Source organism: Cyanistes caeruleus, chromosome 7 (assembly GCF_971803275.1).
Source record: "Cyanistes caeruleus chromosome 7, bCyaCae1.hap1.1, whole genome shotgun sequence".
Classification (NCBI taxonomy): Eukaryota; Metazoa; Chordata; class Aves; order Passeriformes; family Paridae; genus Cyanistes; species Cyanistes caeruleus.
The window spans coordinates 8,194,826-8,208,347 of NC_141707.1; the positions used below are offsets into that span (position 1 = coordinate 8,194,826).

The following is a 13,522-nucleotide window of genomic DNA, read 5'->3' on the forward strand; positions in this document are numbered from 1 at the left end:
ATTATTATTATTAAAAAAACAAACAAACCCTGAACTTTCAGGTATTTTCCAAATATGTCATCCATTTTCTAACTTCATCATCATCATCAATTTTATTATTTGTTATATTTCTATAATTTATTATTATATTCATACATTATCATATTATATTATTAATTATTATTAATTATTGATATAATAGAAATATTTGTTATTCTAATGTTATTTTAATATATAATTTTATTATTTTATTATTTTTTATTTTATTTTCTATTATTATGGTATTATTATTAACTATTGTTATATATTATTTATCATTTATTATTGTTATTTATAATTTATTTAAGTATTTCTTATTTCTTATTTATTTATTATTAAATATTGTTTATTATAATTATTATTATTTAATTATTATTTTTATTATTATTATTAAAAAACCAAACAAACCCTGAACTTTCAGGTATCCTCCAAATATGTAATCCATTTGCTAACAAGCATTTTCCCTTCCAAAGACTCTTATTCTCTGATTCCCTCCTGCAAACTAACTTTTGTACTTAAGTAAGTTTATCTCTGCTCTCTCTGTTATCTTCTTGTGCTCTCCAGTTTCTCTGCCTGTCTCTCCTCCTCCAGTTCCCTGTCCATTGCTCCTCTGGTGACAGAAACCAGCAGGACATGGTGTGGTCCCCACTGGGACAGCTGCCATGTGCAGTTTTTGTGCCTTTTCTGAGTCTGCACAAATCAGGACAATGGATTATCACCTTCTGAATGACTCAGGAGCATAAGCCACCACTGTCACACACAGCTTGATGGCTTCACTGATGGAAAAGGTCAAGTCTTCATTCCCATAGCAGAAGTCTGAGGGAGGAAAGTAATATCAGAAGACTGTCACACAATCATACTAAGTATGAAAGGAGTAACACACTTCTTTTTCCCCCTCTCCTATTGCTTGCTTTTCATGTTAACAATGCCCAATAGGCTCTTGGACAGATAAAAAATCTGTTTCTGTAAAATAAACCTGTGCTGCACTCCTACTTGAACCCTACTGCCCAAGAACTCAGTAGGTGAAACAGCTCTCAGCAGGTCACTCACTGCTGAGCAGAAGGCCTACAGAGCCCTGTTTGAAACATCACCCATCAAAAGCTAAGTTTTAAGCTCATATATGGCAAGGACACATGTCAAATTAATGATAATTTTTATGCTCCCTATGCTTAGATGTTCCAGCCACACAGAAAGTGATGCTGATGCACCACTGATGGCAGAAGATAGTTTAACTTCTCAAAAATCATGGCCACATGGGTGTCAGCACAAAACTGACTCTATTTTGCTAGTGATTTCAGAAAAAGGTTCCAAAAGCATTTAGGTCACATACTGCAAGTATCACTTTAGGCATCATTAGTTCCAGGCACTAAGAAACTAGAAAGAGTAATATTGGCAAAATAATATTTTCTTTAATAGAACTATAGTCCTTTTTTCAGAAGTGACTCTGTTATGCAGGAGCCAAAGTCAAAGTTAAGGTCCTAAAACACGTATATCATAATTCTGACCCAAGATACCAGATACACAACATTCTCATCCACTGTCTCATCATCAACTCATACTTGAGAATTTTCAGAGATGTTTTCAATATTTCTCCACAGAAACCTCCAAGATTTTACACAAATGTTTGGTACAATCCACAAAGAGGAAGAAATATCTTCTCTTTCTGTACCACTTTATATTAAAACTTTCTATATAATCGTGTGGCATCATGAAATCCCACTTTATTACAAAGCTTTAAGGCCAGACAGGCTTCACAGAGCATCAAGATAACTAGTATTTGAGGGAAGTGTAAATTTGGAAAATAAGTTGATGATCCTTATAAAAATCAGCAAAAAATCACAAACCAGCCAAATTCTTAAACGCAGGATTGCATGGATAGCTATCAAGAGACAGAATGTCCTGGATACACCATACAGACACATAAATTCTGCTTCATGATAAATCAACACCCCCTCCAGAAGCTCAGCACTGCTGGATGTCTGAATTGTATCCATCATCATCTACTAGTCACAGTCTGCCCACGGGAGAGGATGCTTTTGTTTCCTGTGCATATGGAGCAGAGCAGAGGATGACACTAATCTTGTCAGCATAATATAATTTATTAGGCATCTTTATTCTTCACTCACACAAGTTAAAATTCAAAATGCTAGAGGCTAGTCAGAGACTAGAAGGCTTAAAACAAAAAAAAAAAAAGTAGCTTTGGAATAAAATTAATTATTAGCTCCCCTCCTGCAGAAAATATCAAAAGGATGATGGTGATAAAGCCAATCTTAAAAGCCCCATGAGGCACAGGAAACAGATAGAACATTCCTAAAGAAGAGAAGGGCTCTGAAGAAATCATGCTGCATCAAGTGTCTGTTGAATCAATAAACAATAAACCAGAATTACTGAATAAAGGGTGCTTTACCTAATGACTTGAGAGGCTTTTCTGCTTTCACCAGCTCTAAGATGTCCAAAATGTCTGGAGTATCTCCCTCCAAAGACTGCAGCAGGTCAAACAGGCACTGAGCTGACACTCCTTTGCTGGTCCCGTTGTTTGTAGCATCCTGTTCCAACAAGAGAAATTAATGTCAGCCCAGGAATGTTTATCTGGAGGTGTGGACAACCTTTGTTTTCCACAAAGGGCCCACATGGAGTTCATTTCTTTCAACCAGTAAGCATTGCCTGACTCAACAGACTGATAATTAATGAATATTTCAAAACATGACTAATCTAGTGTTAGCCCTCACATGTATACTAAAACTTGGTATTAAGCTTTGAATTCCTGTTGCTGGATTCTGAGAATGGATTTGCATTTAAAGAGTTATAATTCATTATTGTCATTGTTGCTGCTGTCTCAGCACCCTGCTCCACCAAGTGTGCAGAAATAAGTGGGGAGCTGGTTCCGTGCAGCACCGAGTGCTCTCTCCTTGTGACCTCTGATGTGGGGTGGATACACACACACAGCTGGGGGTGCCTGCCCCCCAGGACAAGGGAATAGCTCTTACTCACAGGGAACTCCAGGAGAGGGGCCACGCTGGCAAACAGCTGCAGGATAAAGGGCTTGCGGTGCAGGACGTAGAACTGGCGGCACGCGAACTCAATGGCCTGGCGCAGCTGGGGGTTGCTTTCGTAGTCGGAGTACACCTGAGCACATGGAAAAGGACGTGGAATCACGGCTCCAGAGGAAGGACTCTTCACCTCCTGAGCCCAGACTGAATCAACTACAGCACTGTCATTCCTGATAGGTTGGTCTAAGACGCTTTTAAAGATGGAGACTTGACCACCCTCCCTGGCAATGCATTTCAGGTTTGCTTTTCATTCTTGAACATTCTTTTTTGTCCTACGTATTGAGGTCAGTTCCTTCCCTCTCCTTCCAAGAAGCACTTTGCTTGTTAGAAGCCAGTTAGTGCTTTCTTTCTGAATCCTCATATTTTTCAGCTAACCAAACCTTCCTGTCCTTTCTCACAAGACATATTTTCTACATGAACATCCCTGTTTCCCTGCAGTTTCTTGAGTTAACTGATGCTTTCTCTGAGCTGGATAGAGCCAGTACTTCCAGTCAGGACCGCTGATGATGAGAGCAGAATTTTTCCATGTTTTTCACAAGATACAAATCTGTATAGTCACCCCAGACTGGCATTTGAGACATTTTTCTCTTCTATCCTTCAGCAGAAGGATGCTGTTGATTCACGTTTGGATTCAGGTCTATAATTCCAACATTCTGTCCTGCAGACATGCCACTAAATCAGTTACTTCCAACACAGCGTGTTGGTTTGGGTTTTTTCTTTTCTTTATTTTTTCAGACTGCATCTCTAGTTTGTCATGATAATTTGTACTTCTGCTCTGTCCTCCAGCACAGTGACAGTGCCACCCACTTTCAAAATATTTTAAGTTTTTAGAGTGGCATTTCCTTCAGGGCTGGCCATTGAACCATGCAGAGGATATGTTGCCAATTTGTGGGATTTGTTTCTCAGTTATGTAAACAGTGTGAATTCCCAAGAACAGCTTCTCCTTGTGAGACCTCTGCAGAGACTTCTCAGTGCTCTGGTAGGCTGAGGAAATCAGCAGGGCTTTCATACAGCCAGAACCCTATAGCATGGGGACAAGGCCTGTCAATTACCAACAACATCACATTTTCCTTAAAAAAAGGGAAATAATTAACTGTATATGCATTTTACCAAGGGAAATGGAAAAACACGTGACAAAAAGAGCCGTGTGGGGAAATTTGTATGTATGCACCAGGAACTGCGCTTCAATTGGCAGCTGGATCAAGCCCAGGAGTGGTAAAAGAATTGACCACAAACAAACCAACTGGCCTTGGGTGCCTGGCACAGAGAAATGAAAGTCTGCAAAACCAAACAGGCTCAGAAACACTAGTATTTTCTTTTGGAACTGCTTTTTCACCTCCCAGGAGTGGTATTTTAATAACTCAGTAGTTGATAATAATTGAGGGTGAGGATAGGAAAGAATTACAAACTAATTTCTCTCAATATGAAGTGAAAATGAAGGGAGAATCCTTTGCAGGACTAAATGGTTACTGTTGAGGACTTCAAATTATGTTATTAGGCTATTTTATTTCAAAATGTCTTGTTTCTCATTAATAAACCCATGCTGACCTGGATTCAATTCATACTTATCTAATCATGTCAGGCAGGATATCAGACTTTCCAACTACTACAGACCTTGTTTACATAGCTAAAGTAATCATTGGTTCTAATTATTGTTCTCCATTAACTATGTGAAAATTAAATGTATAGGGATTCTTCTTTTCATGAAAGGGCACAATAATATTTGCATTATAATACTAAATCTCTATTTAGATATTGCCTTGGAGCCTTACCAAAATAATCCTTTCTATCTGTCAAATAATTATTTTTTAAATTTTCTTTTTTGGGTTTTTTTTTCAAGAATCAACAGGAAAAGACGCCTATTTGTTCATCTGAAAGAGAAACTCCACCTCTGACACTTCCAATATTTTTCATCACTCACAAGAAAAGGCAACATGCCATTTTTCATAAATATTTTGAGTTATTTTCATACTTTAAAAGTGAATGTAATTTAGTTTCGATTAGCAAGTAGTAAATCCAGATATTTCAGCTATTTCCCAAACTTCAGCCATCCCTGAAGTAAAAACCATGGAGAGGTGCCCAAGGTCCAAAAATTGTGCAGAAATTTCCCATTTCTGTGTGGAAGTACAGAGAAAGGAAAACAGACATTTATTTACCTAACACAAAGGAGAACAGAAAATTTAGTAATTTACTCAAGAAGGAAAGCTAATTTGGGCCATCCCACAGTTGCCTTCTTGGGGTGCCTAAAAGCTCTCATGAGGTTTGATAGCTCATGAGCAGATCAAAGCTTCCCTGCTAATTCCTCACAGGAATCACAGGATGGTTTGGGTTGTAAGGCACATCCAGTTCCACCCCCTGCCATGAGCAGGGACACCTTTCACCAGAGCAGGTTTCTCCAAGCTCTGTTCCACCTGGCCTTGAGCACTCACAGGGATGGGGCAGCCACAGCTTGTCTGGGCAGCCTGTCCCAGGGTCTCAGCACCCTCCCAGGAAGAACTTCTTCCTCAGATCTCTCCCGAAGCTGTTCTGTGTCAGCAGGAGGCTCCTGGGGTTGCTCCTGGGCACAGCTCACCTGCAGCATGCTGGGCAGCACCCACTGGTAGCCGCTGAGGGAGAAGAGGTGGTTGAAGTGCACGGCCGTGTTGATGACGGTGGCAGCGTACTGCCGCAGCAGGGCACTGTCCTCGGGGTGCAGGATCAGAGCGCCGTTGAACACGTTCAGGAACAGCATGATCTCGTCCCCCCACGGGAACTCGCTGGGCATGCCGAGGAACATCTCTTCCAGCAGCTTAATCCACAAGCTTTTCTGAAGGGTATCCAGGCCAAAGAGCTCTTTCCCAGCTGCAGGGGAGAAGAGCAATCAACAGCAACAGCAGTCAGCTCTGTCCACCACAGCCTCACCTTGCTGCAAAGAACCACCCCACAACAACGACCATCCTTCTGCCTTTTTAAAATCATTCCACCCTTCCTGTGTTTCTTTAAGTGCCCACAGGCAAACCTCAACTGAAAGCATCAATATAAAGATGAAGAATGATAAATATCACACAGTTCATTAATCTGCTGGTTGGACACTCTTCCCTTAAAAAGTGCAAGATCTGAGCTTGTACATGGATCATCTGCCTCACATAGAGGCTGTGCAGATTTATGCTCAGTTTTTATGTTCCAGGTGTCCCACACATTACAGGAAACCGATGCAGAGTTACAATAATGCTTCCGAAATCAAGTGCCTTTAGGGCTGGTACAGAACTTGCCAATGGTTACCACTGTGCGACAATGGCCTATTTAACCTTTTTAACATCAGGCTGGAAACCCTACTTTACCTTCAGAGCAGTTTCTATGTGGACTGTTTCTTTATCCCCACTGCAGAATTTACCCAGTCTTGGATTTCGACTGCTTCCACAAAGCAGATGGCAAAGGACTTTGAGCAATCCTTTCTGGGTAGTCTCATGCATGATTTTAATACTCAATTAAAATTCATTCTCATTTGGATCCAAAGCAAGTAGCCTTGTCTGGAGAATTCTAACAGCAAAGCCCTTTCTGCTGGTGTGCTTACAAACCAACAGTTCTGTATCGGTTTCCCCAGGAAGGGATTCATCAGCTTCCAGAAAAGCTGCAAGCCTGTGTGTTTCTAGGGCAAACAAAGCACTCACTGAAACCTTCTGGGTCTTGAAGAGCCCTGCAGGAAAGCTGCCAGAGGATCATACCTTGGGGATCGCTGAAGAGTGAGAACTCAGCATCAATGGCACTTCGGGGGAACGAAGGCAGGCGGAGCAGGTCCTCCTGGAGCATGGACACGTGAGACTGCTTGTGGGCTGGGGGGATCTTCTGTGTCAGTGAGATCAGGAACAGCACCCGCCCCACCTCCTCCAGCTTGCGGGTGAACACCTGGCAGAGAAAAAGAGACAAAGATCTGTATCAGCCTAATCCAAAAGCTCTTCAAAGTGTATATGCACTTCCCCAGGTTCATTCCTATGGCTTTCTCTGATTGGAGGGATGCTGTACTCATGGCTAGGAGGATCATGATGAAATTCACAGGGCTAGTGCTGCACCCTCTCGCTAGAATTTATGTGACCACTGTTTTCCTGTCCAGGTCTGCAAAGATGGATTGTGTTTGTAAAAATGGTTCTAACAACATTTCCTATTTCAGTCTTCCAGAGTACCCTAAGTGGCTGAGGAACAATTTTTAACTTTGCTATGGGTTTTTCTGTAGATTAATGTAAGCCCCAAGGTGGTCAGAGAAACCAACTCCAAAGTGAAAGCCATATTTCCTCTTTTCAATGTCTTAGACAATAGTCAGCAAGAAGCTGGAATTTCTATCTGTCTTCTGGGATAAGTCTGGCTGACATCTGGCCATAGAAAGTACATGTATATACATTGCAAAAGAAAAGCAGTCAATAAAACATAGGAGACCAGATTCTGTGCTACTGAAAAGGAGCAAAATCTTGCTTGACTTCAGAGATCACTTACGCTTTATACCAACTGGGACACCAAATTCCATTCTACCAGCCTCCTTTGAACTTGTGGCTGATAGGACTGGCCAGGCTAGATCCTCTATTCCTATTCTGATGCTAAAAGTAACCATTAAGGCAGAGTGATATGTAGTTCCAAAATCAGCTGTCTTTGGGAGCTGTTTCAAGGCACCTCATAGCTACTGGGACAAAGCCAAAACCAAAACTTGAAGCATGTGGCAAAGATCAGGTTCACAGGTCCTGCCTTGCTGTGACCTGTGCTCTGAAGTGCACTCAGCTCAGAATTCAAGAATCAATCAACAAAAAAGCAAGTGCTTTTCCATGGATTGATGCTCAGTGGGTGCTTGGTTACTCGTGTTGCTTTCTTTGCTGAAGCGGGATGTTTTCCAGCAACATGACTACAGAGAGGCTGGCAAATGTAGTTTTACCTCAGAAATATTTTGGGTTCTAGGTGCTCTAAATATAAACATGTGGAAAGCAAAATAATACCCTGAGAAAAAAAAGTGAAGCCCATTTAAATATTTTTGGATCATGTAGGGGTGTATTAATTAAACTCTTTTACAATTCCAATTTGTAGGACATCTCCTAGAACCAGAGTAATTTCTGTTTGGAAGCAACCAAGTTGACCCCAAGTAATTCTAGATTTTTATTGACTTTCTACATGAAATATTGTCCTATTCTGTGCCATACACACATGAGATGGCATTGACTTTATTTTCCATTATTTTAGCTGCCAGCAGCATTTAAGCAGCTGTACAGCTGCCTTTTATAACTATTCCTGATGATATTTTCCTACTCTCAGTAAGAACACAACTACAGTAGCTGGTTTTGGCTGCAAAAACACAACTGTTAGTACCAAATGCATAATGTTTAAGCACATTCGCTGTCACAACTGCAGCTGCCAGATAAATTTGGCCAAACTCAACCAGTTTAGAAGTAAAACAAGTCCTCAGATTAGGCGAGGATAGGTTAGATTTAAGTCTAAACAGGGGACCCCCAGCCAATTCCATTTGATGTTAAGTTGCAGACACATCACTGGTCAGAGAGCTGGGTGATTCAAGATCCAAGATCCCAACCAATTGCCCATCTAAGCCCAGGAAATTCAAGGCCCCCATAGAAAGAAGTTCTGAACAAAAAAACAGGCTGTTTGTCACTGATGCTAGGTGAGTCATTTTACATCATGTAATAAATTCACACACATCCTTTTAATAATCCACCTAAAGGAAACTGGCTGGGCAGAGCTGGGGAGGGGGGAAATCCACATCCCACTCCAATCTTCCCACAATAATGTACAGTGTATATGGCCCCAAGACAGATTTCACCCTGATTGCTACCTCTCCAGCAAAGCTCTTGATCTGCATGCAGCATGTGTCTTCAAAAGGGAACAAAAAGATTTATTTTCAAGGTGTTTCTGGGAAGAGGTATTTGGTGGCAGTATGATACCTGCTTCTGAATGAGCTCTTGACCCTTTTCTGGGTGCATCTGCACCAGGTTGAGCTGGGGAGAGACTGACCTCCGGAAAGGATAAATATCACGGACGTAGGTCTGCCAGGAAAGGAAAAAAAGTGTATTTAAAACAAATCTAATCACTATGGTATCACTCAACAGAATGGCAAAAAGGGTCCTTTAGCCCTTTCTGAAGGGCAGAGGCTTTCAGGCATGGTCAGGCATCATGAAATGGCATAAACAGAAGAGAAATTAGATCTTTTCTAAGAAAACTAGACATTCTTGTCTTCTGACTCTTCCCTCTTCTCTCAAATTCCAATCTTTCACCACACACAACTAAAGATGTGATTCCCACAGGACAGAACTCCGTTTATAGGGTGTTTGTTCTCCTTTAGATAACCCTGAGGTTTAAAAAGGAGCTAGATGAAAAGTCACAAAAAGAAAATCACATGGACTTGATCTTTGCCTTACCTTGTTGTAATGAATGAGATTCCAACGCTTATCCATTAAGAAATAATGAGAAGACTGAGTTTCAGGTATGTTAAAAAACTCCAAGCATTCCTGAAAAGAAAGAAATCTAAATATCCTTTTGCTTTTCAGTTGTTTTATACAACTATCACAGCATCCAAAAGAAGAATATCCATCTAATAATCTATAAAGGCACAAACATGAATGCCTTAATCAGACTGGCACACAGTTCTGGCTTTAATTATTTATTTCACATTTTAATCATCAAGTAGCTGAGTATGTTTGTGATAATCAAGGCATGCTGAGAGCACAATCCTGTGACTGGTGTTACTTACCTTGGTCTCTATATATCACACATATTTGCCTGACTGTATGAGCCATATGGGCCTGGGTATTTATCAAGACTTAGTGATATGCAGAGACACTTAAGTTCTGATGCTTCAAAACACTGAGATGTGATTCCCAGTAAAATTTGACATAGCCAGGCAAACTAAAGGCTTTTACAAATCTGTTTCCTATGTGCCTCAATTAAAACTGTTCATGACATTTTTGGCAGAAAGCGACTGCACAGCTCCTGAATACCAAAATATTGTTGTGGCTACTGAACCATCATTTTCACTCTGATCTGCATCAATCTCTCATCTCCAGTGTTCATAAAACTTTGGTTTATGAAAATCATTTAAATGATTTGTGTATTTATCAAAAGTATATAGCAAATACCCAAGCTGCAGTGTCTCCAGATGTAGTTGCATTTGTGAGGTTTGGGCTTTCTGTGAGTTCAGAACATTTCTATTATCCTTAAACGTGGGATCCTGTTTATTGCAACCAAGCTGCCCTCACGGGGAGACAGACATGCCTGTGAGCAGAATTTCCCTCCCTGACTCTGGAACAGGATGATCAGGCAGAATGGATTGCTGGCATACAGGTATGGCAGGTAAATGTAAGCAGTTTGTCCAGCTCAAAAACTCACTCCTACCTTCAGAAGAGCCTCAAACTGTGTGTCCTCGTGGACTGGTAACTGCGTTGGGATGTCACACTCATTCTGTCCATGTACAACAAGGGTTTTTGTGCCTAGAGGAAGAAAAGTTGTTGCATTTTCCTTGGCCTCTTTAATTAGCTCAATTTCAAGAGACTGCCCATGGAGGAAGAGTGGTGCTTGAAATTCATCCTTGGACAGGCAGACAGACTATGCAAGTCCTATCTGAAACTATTAATTAGTGTTAACATATTCTTACACTTCCACAGTTAAATGAGAAATTGATCGGTACTTAAAGGATGAGCTGACTTTAGCAGCAGCTGTCAGCTCTGAGGAAGAAACACACGCAAAAGGCCAAACCTGTTTATCAGCAAGATATCTCTTGTCTGACTCATGATGCCCAGAGTCAGAATGGTGGAGTTTTACAATGATTCTTCTGCCAGCCCAGCTGGCAAAAAGCTCTGGGTTGAAATTCTGTTCTGATTCACTTTCTGTTTGCTTCTTTTAGAGCTCTTAAAGCATTGGGGTTTTTTTGAATCTCAAGGAATCAGCAGTAGAATTTACTGACTGAACACTCAGCTGAAGGAAAACTGCCTTAAAATATGCAGCCATTTGTAACAAGCCTTTTTCTGATCCAGTTCTGATGTATCTTCTTTTTGGTAAAATAGGCCATAAACTTTGAAGTGAAGGAGATTTAAAGGCTTATTTCTCATACCTGGCATTGAGGCAGTCACCAGCAGCTTCACTTCACACTGTTCCTTCTTCATGGTCTGTTTGAGATCCTTGAAGAAGAGTCCTTCAACATAACCCACCACTTCCCAAAGGAAGGTAAGAGTGGCAGAAATTGCATCCATGCCCCATTCACACGGAGTCCGTACAAAATACATGATCAATCCTACCTGCAGGTGATAAGTAAGAGGAATATCAATATCAGGTTGTACACACTCTTTTAATTGTGCAGAGCATTGTATAAACACAGAATAACCATACTGTTCTACCCTTCTTCATTCAGAGGGATAACCTCATTAAACTTTCAGCCTGAAATTTTACACGTATTAAAAAACAATCTGCCTGTAGTATTCTTCCTTTTTTCTAGAGATCATGAGATTGGGGGGCAAAATGTACTCTTGCAGTATAGCCTTAAGCACCACTGCAAATAAGGAAAAGGGAGAATGTCTGCAGTTAGAAAATTCCTATTCTTCCTGCTCTGAAGTGCTGCCATGTAGAAAACTCACAAACTACAGAAGGCTCCCTGGAGAAGGATAAACCTTGTCTGCTTCACCTCCTATCTACAACATTTGTCCACAATCTTGAAAGAAGCTGCTAGATTTGCTCCGAGAGGACTGCCTAGCAGCAAAGCACCTTCTAAACCCAAATTAAGTAAAATAATTAAAAGTTTCTGGTGCTTGGACCCTTCTAATTGTCTTCAACTCATTGGCCAAGGTTCAGTTTAGAAACAGGTTGTTTAGGGGTTTGATAAAAAGAGAAAGGTTCTTTTTCCTCTCCCCAGAAGTCAGCAAGGCCTGGTGCGGCCTGCACCCACAACCAGGAGCAAGTATGAGCTGCATAAGAAAAATTAAGTGCAATTTTTGCTCACATGAAGGCAGAGGAGAGATTCTGTGCTGCACAGCAGGCCCACAAGCTACTCACCAAGTAGTTAAAGAGGATATGAGATGTCTGGGCAGGAAAGTCTCCAATGTTCAACAAAAGCTTCCTTAGCATATACATCAGCTCGTCCTGGAGGAAAAGCAAAGGTGTTTTTCTTTCCCCACCAAAAACTGAAGAACAGATTTCTCCTTTTTGTCCTTTCTTGCTTTGTTTCTTCCCATTTTTCCCTTTCCCAGCTTTGTCTCTCAGCAAATGAAGTAAAACCATACACCTGTTACTGCTCTCAGATATTGCAAAATAAGGCCCGGGGCACAGCCTCCAGGCCGGTGTCTTTCCCATTTAATCTCAGAGAGGCCAGTACCTCCTGTTGCAATTCGTACTGACTGTAACACTACTGACCATGCACTCTGTGATTATCCCTGATGACTACCCAGGTGATCTGTGAAATCTAGCTCATTTCACCTCAACAGCTGTGGCTGCAGGGTGAGAGGTGTGGGCAGAATCCAACTTCCCTTTCCTTGGGAGGCTGCCTGCCTTAAATGTAGACTAAGATATTTCTCAGAGTGTGAAGGGATTATAGAAGGGACAGAATCTCACTGTCAGCTGAAGAGAGAGACTGATGGCCTCACAAATGTCTTCTATGGCCCTTATCCTTTAACCCCACAGCAGATTTGAGCCAGTGTTGTAGGCACAGATATGCACAGGACAATCCATTCCAGTGATACACCTAGCAAAAGCTCCCAGGGAAATAAACGTGTTCTCTGTGTTCTGTACCTGTGGTTATATGAGGAAATGGTGAAACAGATTGCCATGGCTCAGAGGCCTCTGAGGCTGGACAGATTACAGCTTTCTTCTCAAAGGTACTGAACAAACAACCTCTCTGACCAGAGATGTTGTGCATGCCCCATCCCTGGAAGTGTTTAAGGGTAGATTCAAAGGGGATTTGAGCAGCCTGGTGTAAAAAGCATTCTGCCAGTGGTGGGGGGCTGGAAGTATGTGATATTTAAGGTTGCTTCCAACCCAAATAATTCTATGAAACAGATGTGACCTTCTAACCTTTAATAAAAGCTTTGTGGGCAGTGGCTGAGAAATCTCAGGAACAGTAAGTCCACCAATACCTGCTTGCTCAAGGAACAATTTCCTGACATTTCTCAGGTTTAATATTAATTTCAGAGTCAGTTCTTAGGTAGTGGCTTGAAAGCTGAGGCCAGTGATACTATTGATACCACACACCAAATAATGCAGTTGAGAAAGCAATATGGAGAATCTCCCTGCCTTGTACACAATCAGAACTTGTATGGTTTTCTTCCATAAATCTTAGCCATGCTCCTTGAAGCAGTCTAGTAAGCCACAGAGACACAATGCTAGCCCAGCTTTCAGAGAATCTGAATTCTCTGATTGTCTATTCAGAGAATCTGAATAGAGTGGCATGAGTGAAGGCAGCACTGCCTATGCTTCACTAAACTGCTCAAAGCTTGGCTTAGAGG

The 13,522-nt window shown here is 41.2% G+C and overlaps 1 protein-coding gene across 14 annotated transcripts in view; it reads right to left on the reverse strand.

Annotated features, from left to right (window-relative positions):
• UNC80 (unc-80 subunit of NALCN channel complex) overlaps positions 1–13,522 on the reverse strand; it is a 120,623-nt gene that overhangs the window by 34,210 nt on the left and 72,891 nt on the right. For all 14 annotated transcript variants that reach the window (XM_086896013.1, XM_086896021.1, XM_086896012.1 and 11 more), the window contains 10 exons: positions 12,078–12,164; positions 11,143–11,326; positions 10,428–10,522; positions 9,455–9,544; positions 8,981–9,082; positions 6,773–6,953; positions 5,641–5,909; positions 3,010–3,144; positions 2,426–2,564; positions 738–834 (listed from right to left, as the gene is read on the reverse strand). In XM_086896013.1, the coding sequence (XP_086752139.1) occupies positions 738–834; positions 2,426–2,564; positions 3,010–3,144; positions 5,641–5,909; positions 6,773–6,953; positions 8,981–9,082; positions 9,455–9,544; positions 10,428–10,522; positions 11,143–11,326; positions 12,078–12,164 (1,379 nt within the window). The remainder of the gene's footprint in view (positions 1–737; positions 835–2,425; positions 2,565–3,009; positions 3,145–5,640; positions 5,910–6,772; positions 6,954–8,980; positions 9,083–9,454; positions 9,545–10,427; positions 10,523–11,142; positions 11,327–12,077; positions 12,165–13,522) is intronic.